This window comes from Balaenoptera acutorostrata, chromosome 15, assembly GCF_949987535.1.
Source record: "Balaenoptera acutorostrata chromosome 15, mBalAcu1.1, whole genome shotgun sequence".
In the NCBI taxonomy this organism is placed as follows: Eukaryota; Metazoa; Chordata; class Mammalia; order Artiodactyla; family Balaenopteridae; genus Balaenoptera; species Balaenoptera acutorostrata.
In genome coordinates, this window is record NC_080078.1 from 39434150 (window position 1) to 39456498 (window position 22349).

The window sequence follows — 22349 nt, forward strand, 5'->3', positions numbered from 1 at the left end:
GCCCGGGACGTCCCAGTGGTGACGGGGGAGCCCAGCCCCCGCCCCACGGGAGAAGGTCTGGCGTGGCCACGCAGCCGTGGAGCAGGGCGGGCGTCTCTGGGTGCTGAGGGGAGATGTGTTGTGGCAGCTCCCCTGCTGCCCGAGGCCCGCCTGGAGCCAACACTGCTGGTGGCTTTAATTGCTTTCACATTCGATAGGCTGGCCTGTGACAGGCCTCTTACACCCGCCGAGCGGCCTCTGCACCCCAGCCCCCCTCTCGGCTAGGAGGCCGGGCCCGCCGCCATTCCAACCTGGGAGCCCAGGCTGGGACTGCAGGCTGTGTGCCTGGTCCCGGCCGCCATCTGTAAAATGGGACAGGAGGGAGGGGGCACAGGACCCCACCACCCGTGGGAGACAAACTTTTCTCCCTGCCCCTCACTCCTCTGCTCCGCCCATGACTCTGATGGATGCAGAAAGGCACCCTGAACGCAGATATCTCTCTGGGAAAAGCCGAGCACACATACGGTCCTTCTGAGGCTTCGTGGGGACCAGTCTGCCAACCACTGTGGGGTCTGGCCTGAGCCTCTGTCCTACCTGGATACCCAGTCCTTCCTGGGGTGCAGGCAGCTGGTGAACAGGGTACCCCTAAAGGCTCCCTGTGAGGCTGGCCTGGGCACTGGCTCAGCCACCCCGAGGAGCTGTCACCAGGAGGGCCTTGGTGCCCTTCAGCCCTTGGAGGAGAGGTGAGGGGCCAGGAACCCCTGGGAGAGACAGATGAGGAGGAATCCTTACAAAACAAAACATTTTTATTTGGTCCATCGGAGCCTGAGTCTGGAAACACCCATGGAGAATCATCCTACAGGGATGGTACTGACAATTGATAAAATAGCCTCTGTGTCAGAAGAGCTGCCGTATGTACAGGGTTAAAAATACTCACAGCTCAGAGTAAAAGGAGAAACATAAAGGAGGCCCAAAGGGGAGTCTAGTGCTTCTGGGTGCTTCTCCAGGTGTAAACCCACCCCCCTACAAGTCCCATGGGAAGCGAGGGGCCACAGACTGGGCCACCCGCTGCCTGGGGGCTGCAGGACAGTGAGGCCAGGTGGCCCAGGAAGCCGGCCTCAGTCATCCTCAGGCAGACACAGAACTCAGGGCTGGGCAGCCACAGGGAGGACGCTGGGCTTCTGAGGCGTGGAGGGGCTGGAAAGGGCCACACCCTGCATGTGCCTGGACAGGGCTGGCCAAGGATTTCTCCTGGACTGTTCCTCCCAGCAGAGGTCAGGTGGTGCTGAGGACAAACCCCCTCACCAAGCACAGGGCTGGGCCTGGGCTCAGGACCACCTGACCCACTGCCCCAACCCCAGCCTGGGGCATGGCTTCGATCCTGGCTGGCGCTCCAGGAATTGCATAGTGTCCCTCCCCACCCCTGCTTGAGCCCATGGTCGCCAGGCACCTGCCTCCTGGGACACTGCTGGGACTCCAGGAACCCCTGCTTGCCTCATGAGGGCTTGGGGGGAGATGGGACCTACGGACAAACTGGGGAGAAAAGGCTCCTGACCTCGTGCCCCACAAAGGGGGTGGGTCCCTGCTCTCACCTGGGGTTCTGGCCTCTGACCTTCACAAGGGGGTGGTCCCTGCTCGCATCCTGGGGCCCTGACCTCCGACACACCAAAAAAGGGACTGTCCCTGTTCTCATCTGGGGTCCTGGCCTAACCCCACAACTGTGGGTAGTCCCTGCTCACCCCAGGGTCCTGGCCTCTGACCCCCCAAAATGGGGGTGGTCCCTGCTCTCATCCTGGGGTCCTGGCCTGACCCCACAAGGAGGGTGGTCCCTGCTCACCCCAGGGTCCTGGCCTCTGACCCCCCGAAATGGGGGTGGTCCCTGCTCTCATCCTGGGGTCCTAGCCTGACTCCCCAAAATGGGGGTGGTCCCTGCTCTCATCCTGGGGTCCTGGCCTGACCCCTCAAGGGGGGGTGGTCCCTGCTCACCCCAGGGTCCTGTTCTCTGACCCCCCCAAAACGGGGGTGGTCCCTGCTCCTATGCTGGGGTCCTGGCCTCTGACCCGCCAGATTTGGTTTTGTGAATGGAGCTCTTTGCTGCCTTACCCAGGCAGGAGGCCCCAGGCCATGGGAAGGGGCAGCCTTACCTTGGCCCTGGCAATCTGAGCCAGACCTCAAGGTGGGCTGGTCAGAGAAGCTGGCACACAGCTCCCTCGAGCTAGAGGCCGCTTCGAGGTATTCTGCTTGGTGGTTATGAGGCCCTGGGTAGGAGGGAGGGGCAGGAAGGAAGGCCCAGGGGAAGCTGCGCCATGCCGCTGGCGCTCCCTGGGTGGGGGTCCTGAGATTCTGGTTCAAGCATCCTGTGTTGGGGTCTCCCTCGTAAAGTGCGTGTGGGGGCAGGCAGGTGGGGGCAGGGTGGTCACAGCGGCCGAGGCCCATGCAGGCCAGCGACCTCGGGCGTGAGTGGGGGGCTGTGGCTGCCCTTGGAGGCCGTCCAGTCACTGAGGAAGGCCTGGGCCGCCTTGCGGTGCGCCAGGCGGTGGGTGATGGAGAAGCCGGCGTTGCCCTCCAGCTGGGACAGGATCACCAGGACCTGCCTGGGGGAGGGGGGCCGATGAGGGCCTGTGGAGGCTGGGGGCCGCGGGGCGGTGGGGGGGTGGTGGTGCAGGGGTGCCCACCTGTGCAGGGGCGGCACACTGTCCTGGGTGCGCAGGCTGCCACGCGTGGACACCACGTTGAAGCTGTCTGAGCAGTCGCACTGCACGTGCAGGTAAGACTTGGGGTGCCGGTTCTCCACCACCACGATGAGCCCCGCCCAGCCGTGCGTCAGGTAGTAGCAGGTCATGCCCTCGCGTCCCTGGGTGCAGGTAGTGCAGGTGTGGGTGGGTGGGTGGGCAGCCGCCGCCCTCCCCCTCCCCCCCGGACCCACGCCAACCTCGTGCCGCTCGCCCCTGCTCTCCGTGAGCAGGATGATGGCGTCCGCCAGCGTGGTCGGCTGGGCCTCCACGGGCTCCACCATGACGAGTCTTGAGCTGTACACGGCCAGCACGTGGCCGGGTGGCTCCGGGGTGCTGCGTGGGACCCCCGTTGAGGGGCCGGAGACTGTGGGGGACACTGGGTGAGGAGAGCGGGCAGACCTCCCCGCTGGGTGCAGGCAGGGCTGTGCTGGTGTGGCAGGGCGGTTACCCTGCGGAGTGGCCGGAAGGCGTGGGTGGGGGTCCATGCTGGGCCTGGGTGGGGCAGGGGTCCCACCAGCGGGCCTGGTTGGGGGTTGTGTGAGCGGGCATGGGTCACTCACCCTGTGCGGCCGGTGGGCCCGGTGCGGGGCCCCAGTGGTTGAAGGCACAGCACACCACGGCGTACTCGCCGGGCTCCAGCATCACGTCGCAGTTGACAAACTTCTTGACTGCACGCTTGCTGTGGGCCAGCAGGCGGCCCAGGCTCAGGCGGCCACCGCTGCCGAAGGAAGCCCGGAACACCAAGACGCACAGGTCCAGGAGGTGGCTGTCCACCGAGTCCGTGCGCCTGCAGTGGCCCGCAGGGGTCACGGGTGGCCAGGCCCTGCCCAGCTGTCCCGCCCCTTCCACCCCGCCCCACCCCGGCCAGGCCCCACCCCTGCTGCCCCGCCCCCACCCACCTGCTGCCCTCCTGGAAGAGGGCGAACTCTAGGGACGCACGCTCCAGCACCGTGAGGGCCGTCACGCCCACCGGCCCGCTGGCCGAGCTGGGGAAGCAGCCCTGCACACGCGCCTCCTGCCAGTCCGAGTGCACCTTGCAGATGTCCACGGAGTCAAAGTACCTGGGCAGCAAGAGGACGGCCCTGCTGAGCAGCCCCCACCCTCGCTCCGGACACGGCGCTCGTCCCTGGGCAGGGTAACCCCAGCAGGCATTCTGCCCATCGGGATCTCTTGGGATCAGTGTCCCAGAAGCCCTGGTCTTGGCTGTTGCCTGTGGACACCACCAGGGGGCGTGAGGCCCTAAGGCTGACCCACAGACAGAGCCCTGGCAGAAACACCCCCACCCTGTGTTGACCCGGATTCCAGGATGGACCAGGCCTCTGGTTGGCAGGAAGGACAGGCCAGGCTCCCCGGGGAAGGACACCGCATACACTGGGGCAAGCAGGGCAGCCGTGGGGCCGACACTGGACATGGCTGCCCAGCGTCCAGTACCTGATGAAGTCGCTGTACTCCATCCAGAAGACGCCTTCGCTGCTGCCGTGCGGCATGAGCTCGCTCCGCAGATGCCCCGGCCAGTGCGGCCACTCGTCCGACCAGCTGCCGTTCCAGGAGAAGCGGCCCCACGGGTTACGAAGGCGCAAGAGCCTGTGGACCACAGGGTTGAGGGCCACGCTCATGCCCCCATGCCCCTGCCACATCCACACGCCCACACTTACCTGGAGCCCTGGACGTCACGGACGTCCAGGATGGAGTAGGCATGGCGGGGGCGCAGGCCCAGGCTCTCGTAGGTGGCATCATCCACCTTCATGTTGCCTCCCCCACAGGAGGCGCCCATGAGGAACCTGTGCAGGAAGAGCAGCCCCGCTGGCCTCAGTAACGGGCCTCAATGACGGGGGGGTGGGCTCACTCTCCAGGGGACCCCTGCCGGCCCGGACCTGCCTCCGGGGAGGTGCAGCATGAGATGGGGGGCCCTCCCTGCCTCTGGGAGAACCACGTGAGACACATGGGACTCAGGAAGTGCTGGCCCAAGAGCTCAGAGGGCTTGTGCTGGGGGACAGGCTGACCCAGGGCCCTCGGAGGCCTGGTGAGGCCGGCTGATCCTGCCAGCTCAGGGCTGCTGCTCCCTGAGGGGTGGGGCCGCCTAACTGCCCAGCAACAGCTGAGTGCAAGGGTCCTAGCACCAATGAGCTGTCTCTCCCAGGCCTGGGGTCCGGGAACCCCCCCAGACACTGGCCAATGCGTGTTGGGGCTTAGAAGTCCCCCCGACTCCCCCCACCCGTCTGCCCCGGCTGCTGCCGCCAGGTGCCTCTGTGGGGCTCACTCCACACAGCTCCATGAGGACATTGATGGTCATCACCGGCCCAAGTCAGGACAGGGCCTTCTAGGTACAGGCCAACGGACAGCATCCTGCCTGCTGCTACCCTGCCAGGGCAGGTGGGACGGCCAGTGCAGCTGGGGAGCCAGGCTCCAGCTGGGGTCAGCCCATGCCTGAAATATCTTGTGAGACGTGGTACAAGTCAGAGGGCTCTGGCCTCGCCTCTCCCACCACTCCATGCCCCAGCATGGCCGCTCCTCTTACCCAGCCTCCTTAGAACTCAGCATTTTGGCCCAGATGAGGTCAGTGTCAACTGGTTCCTCGCGGGGGTTAGTGGAGCTGACCTGCAAGGCCAAGCTCTCACAGGGGGCGCCGGTGAGCGTGGCCAGGCCCTCGATGGCGCGCCCGGCCTGGAGGGCAAAGTAGGAGCCGTGCAGCTTGGCCAGAGCCTTCTCGATGAGGGCCACCCACAGCTGCTTGCGCTGAGCCTACAGGGGGGGGCTGGAGTTGTGAGGCCTGCTGCCGCCCGGCCCCCGCCTGCCACCCACCCCGTGCCCGCCGGCGCCACCTGGGAAAAGAGGAGGAAGCCGGCCTCGTCGCAGGGCAGCATGTCGTCCACCAGCACCGTTGTCCATGTGCCATCCTTGCAGAGCCGCACCTGGTAGGCGCCCTCTGCACACAGGCTGCGCGTGACCATCACCCGCTCGACCAGGTCCGGCCGCTCGGCCAGCACCGCCAGCGCACTCAGGAACCTGCGTGAGGTTGGGGCTCATGGAGAACACGGCCCGCCTGCCTGCCGCCCACTGCCCGCCCCGAGTGGGTGCCCCAAACTCACCAGCAGTTCCCCAGGAGCCCCTGAAGGATGTCTGAGGGCCGGAGAGTGTGGAACACGGACCACGAGGTACTGTGGTCCCTGAACATGGAGCAGTTGATCTCGTGGGGCCGCAGCCACTGTCGCACACGCTGCTGGACGCTGTCGCCCGCGGGGAAGCCCACAGACTTGGGTCCAGGGGGGAAGCTGTCGTCCACAAAGTTCACGCCATTCTGCAGAGACCATGGCCACAGGCTCAGGTCAGGCTGGACCCACTGCCCAAGAGAGCACCCTGCTGCCTGAGCCCCAGAGGAAGAGGTGGGCACATGTATAGCCCCCTGACCCCTGTGGATGGCTTGGCCAGGCAACAGGTCAGTGGGAAGTATGTGAGCCCCAGGGAGAGGGTGCAGCGCCCAGCCTGTAGGCTGCGTGGTGGGCATGGGTTGCAGGGAGCCTGGGTGGCCTCCCTGCACAGCCCACTGCACTGAAGGCCCCAGAAAGAAAAGTGGGGGGACCTGACAGGGGCAGGGCAGCCAGAACACAAGCTCCTGGATGGGCTGCCAGCATTGACAGAGGATAGCAGCATGAGGGGGAATGGACACCCTCTCCAGGTGCCTCTGGGGGTGGGTGATGACCTGGGCTCAGGCCTCCTGCAGCTCCAAGGGAAGAAGGCATGAAGGGGCACCCCAACCCTGAGTTTCAGCAGGGTTTCTGCGGCTTCGGGAAGCACCAGGCCTGCCTGTTGGCGTGAAGCCGCTACCTGTCCCCACCTCCCTGTGGGGCCACCATCTGCAGGAACTCACAGTGGGGCCGAGGGGTCAGGACCACGGACTGTGGGGTCATGGACCCTTGTGGACACAGAGGGAGAAGGGTCCAGGACACTCAGGCGAGCAGTGACCTGGTGGCCCCACCCAAGCTCAGGGCCGGCGGGTGCTCTGAGCTTCGGGAAGAGGGTACCACCCTCCCCCCAGCTGGAGAAGAGGCAGCGGGGGAGGACAGACGATGCAGAGGGGCCTCACCTCCCGGCAGAAGGCCACAATGTTCTCCCACAGGGCCTTGGCCTCGCCCTCGTCCGTCTGCCGCCGCTTCTCCACGTGCATGCTCTCCCTGCGTCTCAGGGGTGCTGCACCCCGGCGCTGGGTCACCAGGAGCTGGGGGGTGTGGCAGGCGGCACAGTGCTTGGCTCGGGGTGTGTTGAGTAGAGTGCAGGCAGGGCAGGCCCACTGGCCCAGGCGCTCACATGGTGCTGTGGGGAAGAGGCGGCCAGCCTTGTGGGCCAAGCAGGGCCCGGGCTTGTCCACGCTGCAGTCGGGGCTGCGGGTGGGAGGCTCGCCGTGCTCCTGGAAGCCATGCAGCTTGGAGCAGCCGCACGCTGTGCAGCGGGAGGCAGCTGTGGGGTTCCTGAGCGTGCACTTGGCACACGACCAGGTAGTGAAGTCAGGGCTGGAGGGGCTAGCGGGCGTGTAGCGCACGGTGTCGCCGGCCAGGTCAATGACATCGCTGCCCGGTGTGGCGCCACCAGCCTCACAGTGGGCAGGGCTGGCGGGACCAGGTGGGCGCAGCGTGGTGCCACCCTCAGCTGCCTCTTCCTCCAGGAAGCTCAGCCGCTTGCCCGACAGTAGCTCCGCCAGGCGGGAGGTCCCGGCCGCGGTCCGCCCCAGGCCCTGGGGGGGCCCCTTGGAGCTGGCAGAGGGCGAGGGCTGGGTGGCCTCAGGCACCGGTGGCTGCAGCTGGGGGGGCACCTCGCGGCGGCTGCGAGGCACAGGGTTGTTCTGGAGGGTAGGCGAGAAGGGGCTGAAGGGTGGCCCCCGGGGAGGCTCCTGGTCCGCAGCAGAGGGAGGGTTGGCATCGGCACCTTCCCCAGGCTGGGGCGGGGCAGGCATGACGGGGAAGCCTGCAGGAGCCACGACTTCTGGGACCACCAGGGCCTCAGGAGGAATCCTGGGCAGCGAGAGTTTCCGCGGCCCCCCACAGGCCGAGCAGGAGCTGGCCATGGGCGTGTTGTGCAGTGTGCAGCGCTGGCAGGCCCAGCCACTCCCGGATGCGGCCGCACTCCCCTCTTCCCCCTCCACCTCCTCCGGCCGCCCCCCAACTGGCTCCACAGCCGCCAGCCCTGCCGTCCGCGCAGGCCCTGCCTCTTCCCCGCAGCTGCCCTTAGGCTCCGGCAGGACCCCGTTGATGACGGGTAGCAGGGAGGCCCCGGGGATGGGCTCGGGGGCAAAGCCACACACTTCGCAGGCCGCCCTGCCCAGGAGGTTGCGGAATGTGCAACGGGTGCAGGGCCACTTCTGTTCCTCCACGCTGAGTCGCAGGATCTTGTCAAGGTCAGGCTTGTGCCGCGGGGCCTCGCAGATGGAGCACTGGCGCTGGCCGGCCGGGTTCAGGAAGGTGCAGCGTGCGCAGGACCACTCCCCGACCGCAGCCATGGGCCCGGGCGAGTGCGTGTGGCTGCAAGGGAAGGCCGCGGTCAGTGATTTTTGACAAGGGTGTCAAGATCATTCAATGGGGAACAGACAGTCTTTTCAATCAATGGTGCTGGGAAAGCTGGGTTTAAATGCTAAAGAATGAGCCAGAGCCTTACCTCATGCCACATTCAACAATTAACTCAAAATGCATCAATGACTTAAATGTAAGAACGAAAACTATAAAACTCTTCGAAGAAGAAAATGTGAGTAAATCTTCATGACCTTGGATTTGGCAATGTATTATTAGGTACGATACCAAAAGTACAGGCAAACAAAGTGGAAAAAAAAGAACTTCATCAAAATTAACAACTTCCATGCTTCAAAGGACACCATGAAAAAAGTGAAAAGGTAACCTACAGGAGAAAATATATGCCTATCATCTATTTCTGATCAGGGTCTAGTATCCAGAATATATAAAAAGTTCTTATAACTACACAACAAACAACCTGTTTTTAAAAATGGGCAGAGATGGGGACTTCCCTGGTGGTCCAGTGGTTAAGACTCCGTGCTCCCAATGCAGGGAACTGGGGTTCGATCCCTGGTTGGGGAACTAGATCCCGCACGCCAAAACTAAAAGATCCCACATGCTGCAACTAACACCCAGCACAGCCAAATAAATAAATAAGTATTATTAAAAAAATGGGCAGAGGACTTGAGGAGACTTTCCCCCAGAGATACACAAAAAGCCCATGAAAAGATGCTCAGCACCAGCAGCCATCAGGAAAATGCAAATCAAACTACTACAAGGTACCACCTCATACCCAACAAGGCAGATGGTAACAGCACTGGCGAGGATCTGGAGAAACCACAGGCCTTCCCTACGTTGCTGGTGGGAATGTAAAATATTACAGCTGCTTTGGAAAACAGTTTGACAGTTCCTCAAGAAGTTAAACAGACCTACCACAATTGTGACCCAGCTATTCCACCCCTAGGTATATGCTCAAAGAATTGAAAACTGGTGCTCTTCACAAACACACATCCACACATGCTCACGGCAGACCTGCTTACAACAGTCAAAAGGTGTAAACAACCCAAGTATCCATCAATGAATAAATGGATAAACAAAACATGGAGTATCATTCAGCAACCAAGAAGAATGAAGCACCAACACACAACACCAACGAGCCCCGAAAGACACAAGAGGCCACACGCGGTGTGATTCCACCCACAGGAAATGTTCAGGACGGGCAAACCCAAAGGCAGAGAGGAGCCTGATGGTTCCTGGGGGCTGAGCAGGTGGGTGGGAGCAGGGCTCTGGGAGCCTCTGGGGTGGGCAGAGCTGGCCCCGCAACCCGCCTCTTGAGGACTAACCCGGGTGCGAGGGGCGTCCACGCTCCACACACACAGTCTCCTACCCTGACTGTAGCTGCTCTGCTTGGCAGAAAATTCAACTGTTCTTTATAACAAGGCATGAAGCTTGTGCTTCTTATGGTATGTTTGTGCCAAATCCTTCAGGAAGAAAGAAAAGTTCCCTCTTCATAAAAAACAAACAAGGGACTTCCCTGGTGGTGCAGTGGTTAAGACTCCGCACTTCCAATAGAGGGGGCCTGGGTTCAATCCCTGGTGAGGGAACTAGATCCCACATGCCGCAACTAAAGATCCTGCATGCCTCAACTAAAGATCCGCATGCCTCAATTAAAGATCCCGCATGCCGCAACTAAGACCCAGCTCAGCCAAATAAATATTAAAACAAACAATCAAACAATGTCTCCCAAGCAGCGCACTGTTCCTTGGCCCAGAGCAAACCGTGAAGCCGCCTTCTCGGGCGTGTGGCTGAGACTCACAGGCTGCCCACAGCACCCAAGTGGGTGTACGGGCCCTGGGGTGACCAGCACGGGGGTGGGGCCTGGCCAGGTCAGCTTTGGCCTTGGCTTCTGCACTACCAAAAGCCTAAGAAATCTGCCTGGAGATGACTGGAGCCTCCCCCGCTGCTCCCCACTGAGAGAAGGGCCCACGGTCAAGGCATGGGTACATGTGTGCCCACACAGACACACACGTGCACACGCACGCTGGGTCCTGGGCAGCCTCCACGTGGGCCCCAGGCTCAGAGGACGGTCTTTTGCCCTGGGTGCCCCACCTGGCCAGCAGAGCTGGTCTGACGCTTTGTGGACCACCTGCTCCTGGCAGGGGTGTCCAGGGAGAAGACTTGGGCCCTTGCCCCCAGCACAGGACAGGTGGGCCTGGGGCCCTCCTAGGACACACCTGCCCTCAGCTCCAGGCCCCTGGTGGTCCCAGACATGCTGAGCAGACACAGGAAGGGGAGAGAGCCCAAGTCCCACCCACTCTCATGACCCAACAGCTGGCCAGTCCCTGGGCCGGATGAACATGAGGCCACACCCAGGACACACAGCAAGTGACACCTGGAGGCGGTGGGAGCTGTGCTCCCTCAGGGACCCCTGCGGCCCACACTTCAGTCTGCACCTCAGCGTCACCAGGTGGGCGGAGATGAAGTGGCTCTGGGGTCAGCGACCAGGTGTCCGGAGGAGCCCTGGGCCTTCACTCCCACCCCCTCAACTACCCTGCTCTGGTCTCCACACACAGGGTCACCCTCACGGCCACCTTGGTGTGCTGGGGGCCCAGGACCTGGATCCCTAGAGTGTCCGAGGTGAGGCCAGAGCACCAGACAAAGCCTGGAAGTCAGAGACCAGCATACCGAACTCCAGGACACGGGCGTTACTCCGCACGACAGGAAGGCCAGCCAAGTGGGAAACGGACACGAAATACCTGCTTTGCCCTCAATTCCCTGGGGCTGCAACACTCAGCTCCAGTTCAAAAGGGAGGTGGTGGAAGGGCCTGGGACACGCAGGGCCTGCAGGAGCCTGGGGACGGCCTTTTCCTCCCCAAAAAAGCTGAGAGGAGTAAGTGTTGTCCCCACTCAAGGACCCTGTTTGGTCAGGCCAGCAGACCCGAGCCCAGGCTCCCAGGCAGGATGTGGCCACCTGACCCCCTGCTGGTTCTGAGGGGCACGTGGGCCCCTCCCTCTAAGGTCATCCTCAGCCAGCCTTGGGCTGTCCCCTCCGCCTCTGTGTCCCCAGGGGAGGCCCGAGCTCGTAGGTGGTGGATGCCCGTTACTCCTCAAGGCCTCGCAGCTCCTGGCCTGGCTTGGTGGTGGGTGTCACGCCCAGACCTGGAGGCTCTTCAGTGAAGGGTGGGCTGCATGCGGCGGGTGTCCTCATGATGCCTGGGGCCCATGAGAGCAGGGGAAGAGTCAGCCGGACCGTCTGCACGTGCATGTCCACGTCACCAGGTATGGGTGTGGGGAGGGGTCCTGGCAGCCGGCCTTTCTGCCCCTCTTCCTGCATCTGTGGCGCCCAGCCCCCCGCGCCGCTCCTTCTAGTGTCCATGCTGGGTGTCTGGATTCCTCAAGGTCACTGGCAGCTCTTCCCACAACTTGCTCCCAGGGGCAGACAGTACCTGCCTGGAGTGCCAGGCCGGATGCGCCAGCCCGCGGAGAGGCCTGGCGGGAGGCCAGAGAGTAAGAGAGGGCGCTGCCTGCCCAGGCCACTGGCTGGTCAGTGTGAGCCAAGATCCAACAGGCACGCACGCGCTGGGGCACAGGGTCGCCACCTCTGCTGCTCACCGCAGCCCCCCCGCCCCCTGGACCCAGTAATTCTACCCCTGGCGATTTATCCTGAGGACATAAATACGCAGAAATAAAATGACACGTGTGCATGGAGAAAGGCGTGAAGAGGTGCACCAGCCACTGGGGATAAGCTGATCAAACCAGCATGAGCGACCACCTCAAATCACCAGGAGGCCAGGATCAGAACGGTGGGCGGTAACAGCATTGGGAGGGTGGGGAGAAACCAGAACCCTCCCTGCCTGGCTGGCGGGGATGGGAAACACTGCAGCCACTGTGGAAAACAGCCTGGCGGTTTCTCAGAAAGTTAAACATAAACTTACAATAAACACGAGCAACTCACTTCTATGTATCTACCCAAGAGAAGTGAAAACACACGTCCATGCAAAAACCGGTACACAAATGTTCACGGCAGCAGATTCATAAAATCCATGGGCGAAGAGCCCAAATGTCCATCAACTAATAAGCAGGTAAACTCCACACAGTGGAGCATCATTCAGCCATAAAAGGAGTGAAGCACTGATACTACACCGTGGATGAGCCTGGAAAACACAATGCTCGGTGAGAGAGGCAGACACAAAGGTGTGATTCCCTTGACGTAAAACGTAAAATGTCCACTTTTGGTCTCTGTGGCAAATCCACAAAGACCAAAAGTGGATGAGTGATTTCCAGGGGGTGGGAGGTGACTGCAAATGGACAGGAGATGGGGTCTCGGAGATGCTGTGAAACTGGATCGCGCTGATGGCTGCACAACCGCACATGTGGACTAAAACCACTGAGCCGCAGGCTTAGGAGCGGAGGGTCTGGCGGTGGGTTACGTTACACCCCGATAAAACGCGTCACTGATACAGTAACAAGCGAACTGAGGCGATTTGCTAACTCCTGGTCCCTGCCACCATCCGCTTCCCAGCACATCCCTCTGGACCTCAAGCCCTCATGACTCCGTCCACTAGGGTAACTCAGACAAGACCACTTATACTACCCCTGAAGCTTCCCAGGAGGCGGATCCTGCTCCCACATGCCTGCTGGCCACCTAGACGGTGAGCCCAGGACATGCGTGGGGCCCACAGACACCAGGAAACTGTCCTGCACAAATGGGCTGTGTCCGAGAGAAGTGACAGCCAAGGGCGGCTGGCAGGGGCCTTCGGGAGATGGAGGAGGGTCTCTGCTACCCACTAAGCCCAGGTGTGGGGGCCCAGGAGAGTGAGGCTGCTTCTGGCTGGAGGTCCATGGACCCTGAGTGTCTGCTGTGCACCAGGTACCTCTCCCTCCAGTGAGGCCGCAGGACGGGGCAAAGGCGGGGGCGTCCGTGTGTGCGTGGCTGACGTCGGAGCCCAACTCACCCAGACGTGAGCAGTGGGCACAGTGCCCGGGCTGCCCCACGCCCGTCACCCCAGCACCCCAAGGGGAAGCTCTCCAGGTGACCCAGGGCAGCCAGGGCGGGTCTGAGCGCAGCCACAGCTGCAGCTGGCGGGAGCTGGCGTGTGCAGCCTTGCCAGCGGGGACCCACGCCCCCCTCTGCTCCCTTGCAGGCAGCCACATCAGAGCAGGGCACCACGCACGGGTGGGGGGCCAGGGCAGTGCCCCCCAAATCCCATGGGAAGCAAGCCAGCATTCTCGGTGCATGCTGTGCCCCTGCCCCTCCCCACCCAGCAAGAAGCTCCAGCTCCAGCAGACAAGCAAGCCCCGGGCTCAAGGTGGGCTGAAAGGTCCCGTCCCAACCACCTCCGACCAGCCGGGCGAGACCTGCAGCCCAGCTCCAGGAGGGGCCGGCATCCCGGGCCTTCTCTACTGAGTGAACAACCCCAGAGCCTCTCGGGTGTCTGGGGGAATGTGAGTCGCCAGAGGACCCTAAGGAACAGGGACCCCACTTCTCTGAAAGACCCTCTGATGAGGAAGGGGCACCTGACAGCAGCACCCGCCCCTCAGGGCCCCTCGGGGCCACGCCATCTCCACCTTCTTACCTTCGGGCCCGGGGGCGTGGGGGCTGGTGCTGCTGGGTGACCAGGGTGTCACCCCAGACAGGCCCCCCAGGGCCGCTCCTACACCAGCCGGCCGCTGCCGGGGGCCCCGGGTAGGGCAGTCCCCTGGGGAAGCCGTGGTCCGACTCGGTCTCAGTGGCCAGCGAGGAGGCGGAGCTCCCCATGGCCCCCGCGACGGTGGCCACGCTGAGAGCCGGGCCTGGTCACATGTGGCCGGCGGCGGCTGGCGAGGTGGAGCATGGAGGAGGGCACCCACGCAGGAGACAGGGCGGCCGGGCTGGTCCGAGTCACACAACAACAACAGAAATGACACAGAGAATAAAGAGAGAGAAGAAACAGCGTGATTCACAGGCACCAAGCCCCCAGGAGCCCAAGGAGGTTCCCAGCACACAAGTGGCCTTGGGGTGGCAAAGGAGAGCCCAAACTAGGGGTCCCCACAGCTGGGGTCCCGACAGGGCTGCAGCCCCGGTGCACAGCTCGCCTCCGCCCTGGAGTGGCACCCCCTCTCTGCTCCCACAGGGGAGGAGCGGCTGTGCCACGGTCGCTGGCCAAAAGGGTATCAGCCTTAAAAGAAAGGATTTAGGGGATATTTAGCCAGAGAAAAGAAAAACAAGGGAGGAGAGCCCAGCGGGGCAGGTGAGCCCGGGCAGGACGGCCTCTGGGAGGGGCACTGGGCACCGTCCAAAGTCACAGGGAGGTGCAGTCGCCACCACGGCCCTTCCGAAGGGACAGCTCCCCGCACCCAGAGATGGGTGACCAGGGAGGGACCCGGGAGGCTGCCCGCCTTCCAGGGGGAGGCCAATGGGCCCAAGAGCATCCGCCCTGAAATGGGAGGCCAGGTGCATCTCATTTCAAATAAGGCACATTCCAGTCAGGTTCAGGGAAGATGCCTGGGCCAGGCTCTGGGCCAAGGTGGGCGTCCAATTGGCTTTTTGGCCAAAGAGGTGACCAGCAGCCCTGCCCCCACCCCCAGGTCCACCGTCACCCAATGACACCCTTCTCCCAGCTTCCAAACAAGTCCCTTGGACACAGGGGCCAGCAGCAGGGGTGGAAATGGTGGACGTGTCCTTGCACACAGGCAGGCTGGAGGGCGCCCAGGCCTCTGAAGCACTGGTCCATGCTGCGTCCAGGGGACACGGGTGGGGATGCCCACACCTAAGTGACTAGCAGCACACGCAGCTCTGGAGGCTGAAGAGGTGGAAGAAGTCTGGGCCCCTGCCCCGTAACGGCTTCAGTCAGACCAGCCGAGTCCCCTGTAGCAATACCGTTCACCTGGACCCTTTCCTCCAAGGGACATGGACAGGATAGAGCAGCATAGGGCCCGAAAGGCCTGGAGATCCCGAAAGTCACTTACCACTCCGGCCTCCCCTGCTCAGCACGACCAGAGCCGACGGTGGGGGCAGAGGCCCCGGTGGCCTTTAAAGCCAACACTGCCCACCTGGACCCTGAAGGAAGGGCTGAGGCTCCTGCCGACAGGAGTGCCGTCCAGTGGGAGCATCACACGAGCCTCAGGTGTCATTTCTAACCCTCCGACAGCCACGAAAGAAAGGCAGGACAAGTAAACGGAATCTCTGTAGCATATGTTACATCACCCAACACGTCCAATGTGCTGCCAGGTCGGTTTGGAATCAGGATGAAACCCGCGTGAACCACGTACCACCTATGCTGAGTTGAGGTCCTTCCTCTACTGTGATTGATGCTCACCTCCATGAAGATGGGCCACACTCCAGGGGCAGCAGCCATGGCCGCCCAAGGTTTCCGTACTGGGCTGTGCTAGAGCACACTCCCAGTGGTCATGTCCATCTCAAGCAGGGTCACTCAAGACACCTGCCTCTCCCATGATTACGAGTCGGACACCACAACAACTAGAACAGCCCCCCTAGGTTCCTGAACCCCACTCCACATAGGAACCCTTCGTGGGAAAAGAGCCCAAGCGTTTCTGACACTCCCCTTTCACAGCCAAATCCTGAGCAGGTGAGGGCTTGAGCTGAAGCTGAGCCCAGTGAAAGGTGTCCATGGAGCAAGACTACTCAAGCCTGGGTCCAGGCCTGTGTCCACTGTGAGAACAAAGGACGGGTGAGGGTAGACAGTCCACCTGCAGCCAGGTCAGGGCTGGCATCACGTGTGCCTGACGCAGGTAGAGCTGAGGGAAGAGTGAGGACACAGCCCTGGACCTCCCGGGGGCCTGTGGGCCTGGCTCGCTGGGAGGAAGGAGCACCAAGGTCCTGTGAGGACCCGCCTGCTCTTCACCGACGCCCTTAGCCTCGGGGGACTGAGCGCTCAGGCCTGTCACAGACACTTGGGGTGCACGCTGGTGCCCCTACCGCATGTGAACAGCACACGAGGCACCAAGAGGGGCCAGCTCTGCACCCAAGCCCGGCAGCAGCTGTACCCCACGTGCCAGCCTCCTGACACACCTTCAGGAAACTCCAACCCTGCAATCAAGAGGGTTGGGGGAGGGTGACCTGGAAGGGCCTCTCTGGGGAGTTCTGGGGATGGCAGCACCAACACCCCCACACCCTGCTCGGCCCGCCAGGGTGATGGGGAGCCCTGGCTGCCTGGCCCAGGCCCTGTGCTCCCGCCCCGAGTCAGGTCCTTTCATCCATGCCTTCTTGTGTCCTTCACTCACTCACCAGCGCCCAGGCCGCCTGGGCTCCGACGGCACTGCCCAGGGCCGCTCCCTGGCTGCTCTGTCTCAGGAACAATGCAACATAATCGCGTCTCCCGGCAGAAGCCTGGGCTCAGACGCTGGCAATGCCAGCCTCCTGAGGGCCCGAAGGGTGGGTGTGCCTGTCCCACCGCCCAGACCAAGCTAGTGCCTCCTTGCCCTTGTTCGGGAACCGCTGCCCTAGATCTGAGCGGGATGGTGGCCTAGATCTGGCCTCAGGGAAGTGCAGGCATGGGGCTACGGCAGCCCCCCACCCCCCACCCGGCGTTACCAGCACTCTGCAGCGGCTGGGGACAGCAGGGGACCCTCCCCCAGTGTGACAAGAGCACGAAGGGCCGGAGGAGGGTGACCCCCTCCTCAGGACCCTGCGTGGGACGCGCCTGTCTTGGTGGTGGCAAACCGGGTCCCGGGGGTGACACCCCACAGCCTCACCCAGCTCACCTCGTCCCACTGCCCTCAGGGCACTTCCCACGGCAAGTTACCCGACTGAGGACTAGGGCTGAGCCGACACCTGGCAGAGGCTGAACCCCAGGTCCAGGGCGGGGAGGCACGGGATCCTTACTCCCTGTACCCCCAACGTTCCGGGGGCTCCCGCGAGTCCTGTGGGCATCAGCACAGGCTGCCTCCGCTAGCCTGTGGGGCGCACACACAGGGCACCAGAGTCCCATGGGACAGCCAGGCTCTGCAGACACGGGCCGCCTGATGATGCTTCCACACGCGTGTACACGCTTCGCCCAGCCGTGTTCACGGTGTACGTGCCCCACGCCTGGCTGGTTTGCCATGTGCCAACTGCACACCACCTCCCACTCAGGGCCCTGGGTGCAAGTCTCGTTAAATCTCATCTTGTAACGACGGTGCTTTCACAACTGCAGCAACCCCAACAGGCCGCCCAAAACCAGCCCGGACAGGGCATGGAGGGAGAGCAGCCGTGAGGAGACCCCAGGCTTTCCCAGAGCATTGCTCCCTGTGCCCGGGTGCCCCAGCTGCACCCACCAGATGTGAAGCCTGGTACTCCTGCCTGAGGGAGGGACAGGCCAGGACAGTGAATGAACCCACCTACGTCCCTTCCAGAAACCGGGCTGGGACAACACCCCCCATGCCAGGAGGGCCCTGTCCCAGCATGGGTGGGACAGCATCCTCCCACGGCCACCCTCGAGGGGTCAGGCGACCATATCAGCAGCTCATGGGCCCAAACCCGCAAGGTGGGAGGGCAGTGGGGTGCAGAGTTAGGGGCTGGGCCACTGGGGACGTGGCGGCTCTACCTGGGGAGCACCAAAGGGACAGCAGGCACAGTCCAGGAGACATGTCTGCCTTGCAGTGTGCCCGGAATGCCGGGACCACAGCCCCAAGCTTCAGGGGCATGGCGGCCTGCAGGGCTGTGAGGATCAGGGTTCTGAGGGGGGTGCCCACACCGCTCCACTGCAGCTGGACAAATCCACGGTGCTCGTGCCTGGGCTCTGCCTTGGGAGGTGAGGCTTCGTGGCAGGTTTGCCAAGAGCACATCCACCCAGAGGGCATGCCCTGTCCCTCTCCTGGAAGGGTCTGGACTCTGGCCCCTGGAGCAGCAGCCCCAGCCCCCAGGCTTATCGGCAGGAGCCAGAGTCCGTCGGAGAGTGGTGTCGACCGGCCACATGACTCTGCCTGCCACCCCGAGACTGGGGCCAACCCCGAGGCAAAGGCCACACAGAGGCCGTCCCACCTCCACTGCCCCAGGGAAACACTCCCATGGGAAGTGGCCAGGGACTATGACCCTTTAGAAGCTGCATCTGTCCCTCACCCAGAGGTTGGAGGCCCCAGGGGTGTGGCCTGATTCAGCTGCTCCTTGCTACCTGGTCCAAGGCCACAACTACCTCTAGGCCAGCCAGGGCCATAGGGAACAAGGCCTCCCTCAGCCTGGCTCTCCCCATGGCTGGGGCCACCAGGGAAAGGTGCCCAGGTGGGGCAGAGCTCTGGGCAAGCAGCCAGTAGCCATCGAGACTCATCTGGACCCAGGTCCTGGCACCACCTGGCCACTCCAACTGCCCACAGGGCACATGTCCCCCTGCCAGTCTTTTCTAGGAGTGCTGTGAGGCCCAGGTACCCTCCCAAGCCGGGCCAGAACCCCACAACAGCATCGTCAACCTCTGAGAGGAGACTGTGGAGGTTCTGCTGAAAATTGCTATCAACGCCCCTAAGAACCAGGTCCAGGAACAAAATGGTAATGAGCACTCCCTGTCATCCAACTTGGGGAGAAATGCTGGAGCCCCAGATCCCTGCCTGCACACACTCTAAGGTGGCCGCTCTGCTGGCGTTTCTGGACTTCTCTGCCTGTCCAGCACCTCAGCCCTGAAGCATCCAGCCACAGGCCAGAACTCAGGGCCCCACTGGTACTGGTCACATAAACGACCAGCAGGTGTCAGGTGGGATTTGCTCTGCTTCTAGGGCCCCTGCTTTCTGGGGAGGGAGGAGCGGAGACAGGCCCCTCAAAATCAAACCCGTGGGTGAGGGGCAGCTTGTCAGCACGGAGGCTGGAGGACAAGCCGTGGGGGTCTGGGCTGCCTCCCGGAAGGAGACAGGGTCACGGCCTGTCCTCTGTCTTTGGAGTCGTACCCGCCTCAGTCGTACGTCATGAAAAAGGAAATTATTGTCAGGGAATCAGGGATGCCACCAGGATCTCATTTCTAGTTCACGAGTTCACTGCCGTCTGATGATGTGTGTGCTTGGTTTTGGCACTGCCACATTTCTGTTCGCCAAGTGGCAGCAGAAGCAGCCCTGGCCCGGGCAGCCCAGTGACCTCGGGCCTCGAGGGTGGCAGAGCCACCTCACAGTGAGGGCACTGGAGCCTCGAGCTCACCCCAAAGGGAGGTACCTTTTCAGGAGCTGCAGGGGCTCCAAACACGCGGCCTTTCCTCTTCCGTGGGGGGAGGGGCAGGAGGTCCTAGAAGTGTGGATGTGGAGGGGTCAGGTGTGGGAGGACTTCCCCTACTCTGGCCTTGGGCCAAGGCGACCCAGAGGAGCAGAAGCCATGGATGCCTTCCTCGGGACAAAGACACCATGACTCTTGTCAACAGCAGCTATCAACCTATTTTCCTTCTGATATTTTGCAGCACCATCCAGGCATGTCCCCCAGCCTGGTCACCAGCAAAAGGGGGTTGCAGCACTTGACCTCAGGGAAGCAGACAGCAGGGTGTGGAGCAGTTGCTCAAGCGAGATGGTGCTGCCAGGACAGGTAGTGAGGCCGTGTGTCCCATTCGGCCTTGTGCGAGTCCACCCTGGGTGCCCCAGACAAGTCCTTACTGGAGGGACAGCACATCCCGCAGGCATCGGGAGGCCCCGTGCTGCTCTCCCACAGCCCCCGGCTCCCTGCACTGTCCTGGCAGCACCAGCACAGCCATCTGCAGAGTGACCCAGGATGACAGGGTGTGGCTGGGCAGGTCTCCAAGTCCAAACTCCACCCACAGCCTCCTTCCAGCTCATTCAAAGAAGGTGGAGGCCAGTGACCCTTCCTTATCCATGAGAGGCTGAGAGGGGCCATTCTGGATGCCTCCCCCTCCAATCCCGGAGTTCCCCTCCGAGTTCAGAGCTAGGTCACCAGAGCTGCCTGCCAGCGAGCAGCTGACAGAGGATGCTCGCTGACCACCCTGCCTTGGTGCGAATGGGGCAGTGCTGGGCACAGGGGGGGCTGGGGACAGCCAAAGGGATACCACAGGCCTGCTGGGCATTCTCGGCAGAGCGGGGCAGGGGGTGGGGGGGAGTGGTCCCTGCCTGTGAACTTGGCAGAAAGGATTAGGCAAGAGAGACAAAACCATATTCCTGCTTTGGGATGCTCCTGGGGGTGCCGGGTGGGAGGGCCTGAGGCAGTCCAGGCAAAAGAGCAGGGTGAGGAGCCAGCTGACCCGGAGGCCACGGAGCTCCCCTGGTCAGGGTCTGGGCTGCACCCCTTAGGCTCTTCACCAACCAGCTCAGGCCGGTGAAAACATCTGTGGTTTCAGAGAATTTTAAGGGCAGCAGAGTCCTTCTTCTCAACTCCATGTATAAAAGACAAACCGTCTGGGGTGGAAGGAAGAGGCTGAAAGGCATCCTCGTGGATCAGAGACCTGGATGTGCAGCCCCATCCAACCCTCCCCAACAGCCACAGCTGCCCCTCAGCCTCGGCCTCCGGGTCTGTAAAGTGGGGCTTAGTAGAGTGCTACCTGAGAGACAGGGGCCCAGAGAATTTCATGCAGGGCCTGAGAGCAAGGAGTTTCAGCAAAATTACCCCATCAAGAAGGGCAGAGGGGTTTGGAGCCATCCTCCGGATGCAGGATCGGAGGGCCCAGCCACTTCCTGCTCTCAGAGCCTGTGGTCTGGGGGGGTGGGGCTCAAAGCAGAGACACAAGATCCGAGACCGAAGGTCCCTGTCTAAAGCTGTGCAATCACTGAGCTTTGGGCCCAGCGGGGCTTAAGCCTGGCTCTCAGTAGGTCACGAGGTCACCAGCCTGGCTGCTCAGGGGAAGCAGCTCTAGAGAGTTTCAGATGCAGAAGAAAAGAGGGGTGCTCCTCCCGGGAGCAGAACGACCTGAGAGGAAGTAAGGGGAGCTCAACACCAAGGCCAGGCTGAGCTGGCCTCTCCAAGACCTGCTCCCACCAGCCAGGCTGCAGAGTAGTGGCTCTCAGGCTCCCCGTCCATCTGGGGCCCTCCTTCTGCAACTTGGGCCAGGGAAACACCACCTCTCTCCCCACATTTGAGAAAAGCACTCAGAAGTGGAAGGATCGACTTACCCCCTCCCCCCAGCCTCTGGGGGCGGGAGGGTGATTACCGGCATCCTCCTAACAGTGGTTCACACAGCCCCCCAGACCCAGGCAGAGGGAGGAACTCAGGGATCTCCAAAGGAGGGGCTCCCAGGAAGAGCTCGGAACTACCAAGCACCCAGCTGAGCCCGTTTCCCTCACAGGACGCCATGGCTCCGAGCCACAGGACCCCAAACTCCCAGGCCTGGCCTTACTGGGGTCCTGCTGCCTGGAATCCGGTCACAAATTCCTGTGTGTTAAGGGGTCCCGAGAGCCAGCCCAGTCAGGGCCACTTGACCACACAAGGCTGCGCTGGTCAGGATCAGAAGGGCCCCTCCTGTGGGCAACAGGAAGAGCTGGGTCAGCCGGCAGCCTAGCAAACATTCTCAGGGCCACCATGGGTAACTTTTCGGTTCGCTCCAGCGCCAGCAAGAGAGGGACGGGAGAAGGAAGTGTGGTTGGTGGCCAGTGGGCACACAGGGCGCGCCTGCTCCCCCACTCCACGGGGCCACCCCGGGACACATCCCCTAACGTCGCCGGGGCCGGGACACTGCCCGGAGGTAAGGGCACTCAAGGGCAGGAGGGGCTGAGGCCGCCTCCCCTCTCCAGCAGCGCCCCCAGCCCGGCCGGGACCGGCCAATGCCCAGGAGGCGCCGCCCGTCAGCCACGGCCCCTCGGGGGTCCAGGCCGTGCCCCCGGCCCTGGCCTGGCCCAGGAGTGGGACTCACCTCCGCAAACCCGCGGCGCCTCCTCAGTCCCCGCGGCCCGGGCTCGCTCGCCTGCGCCGGCCAACCCACAACTTGTTCTCGGAGAGCGGGCGGGCCCTCTGCCGCCGGCGCGCTGCCCCGACGGCCTCCCGCGCTGAGTGGCGGAGCGGGCGAGCGCACCGACCCGGCCCGACCCGTCCCGCGCAGCGCCCTGCGCCGCCTCCGTAGCGTAGCGCCCTGCCGGGGCCCCGCGGCTACGGCGCGCCCGGGGCGCACGCGGCGCTGTGAATCCCGCGCCCGGACTACCACTCCCACAAGGCGGCGCGGCGCGCGAGGCAGGCCGGGAGGCGGAGTCCGGGGCGATGGCCAGTAGCCGCCTCCACTGGCGCTCTCCGACTTCCCGGGGCGCCCAGGGAAGT

General features: G+C 63.0%; 1 protein-coding gene across 4 annotated transcripts; it reads right to left on the reverse strand.

The window, feature by feature from the left end:
- Positions 1 to 767: 767 nt before the first annotated feature.
- CAPN15 (calpain 15) lies at positions 768 to 22244 on the reverse strand. Of its 4 annotated transcripts, none has more exons than XM_057529391.1 (13): positions 21952 to 22244; positions 13789 to 14083; positions 6799 to 8227; positions 5804 to 6012; positions 5537 to 5720; positions 5233 to 5456; positions 4370 to 4495; positions 4146 to 4298; positions 3614 to 3775; positions 3275 to 3432; positions 2912 to 3078; positions 2655 to 2833; positions 768 to 2573 (listed from the first exon to the last, which is right to left on the reverse strand). In XM_057529391.1, the coding sequence occupies exons 2-13, from the start codon at positions 13968 to 13970 to the stop codon at positions 2396 to 2398; spliced, it is 3351 nt and encodes a 1116-aa protein (XP_057385374.1). In that variant the 5' UTR covers positions 13971 to 14083; positions 21952 to 22244; the 3' UTR covers positions 768 to 2395. The 4 variants fall into 4 exon arrangements, with proteins under 4 accessions (XP_057385374.1, XP_057385373.1, XP_057385376.1 ...); XM_057529390.1 differs by having other exon boundaries at positions 3275 to 3501; XM_057529392.1 differs by having other exon boundaries at positions 2426 to 2569; positions 3275 to 3501.
- Between the last annotated feature and the right edge of the window lie 105 nt (positions 22245 to 22349).

Coding starts and splice junctions, on each gene's coding strand:
- CAPN15 (XM_057529390.1), bottom strand. CDS start 13,970: ATGGGGAGCTCCGCCTCCTCGCTGGCCACTGAGACCGAGTCGGACCAC. Junction 8,228..13,788: donor CCACGCCCCCGGGCCCGAAG/GTAAGAAGGTGG, acceptor CTTCCCTTGCAG/CCACACGCACTCGCCCGGGC. Junction 4,496..5,232: donor CTGAGTTCTAAGGAGGCTGG/GTAAGAGGAGCG, acceptor CTTCCTGCACAG/GTTCCTCATGGGCGCCTCCT.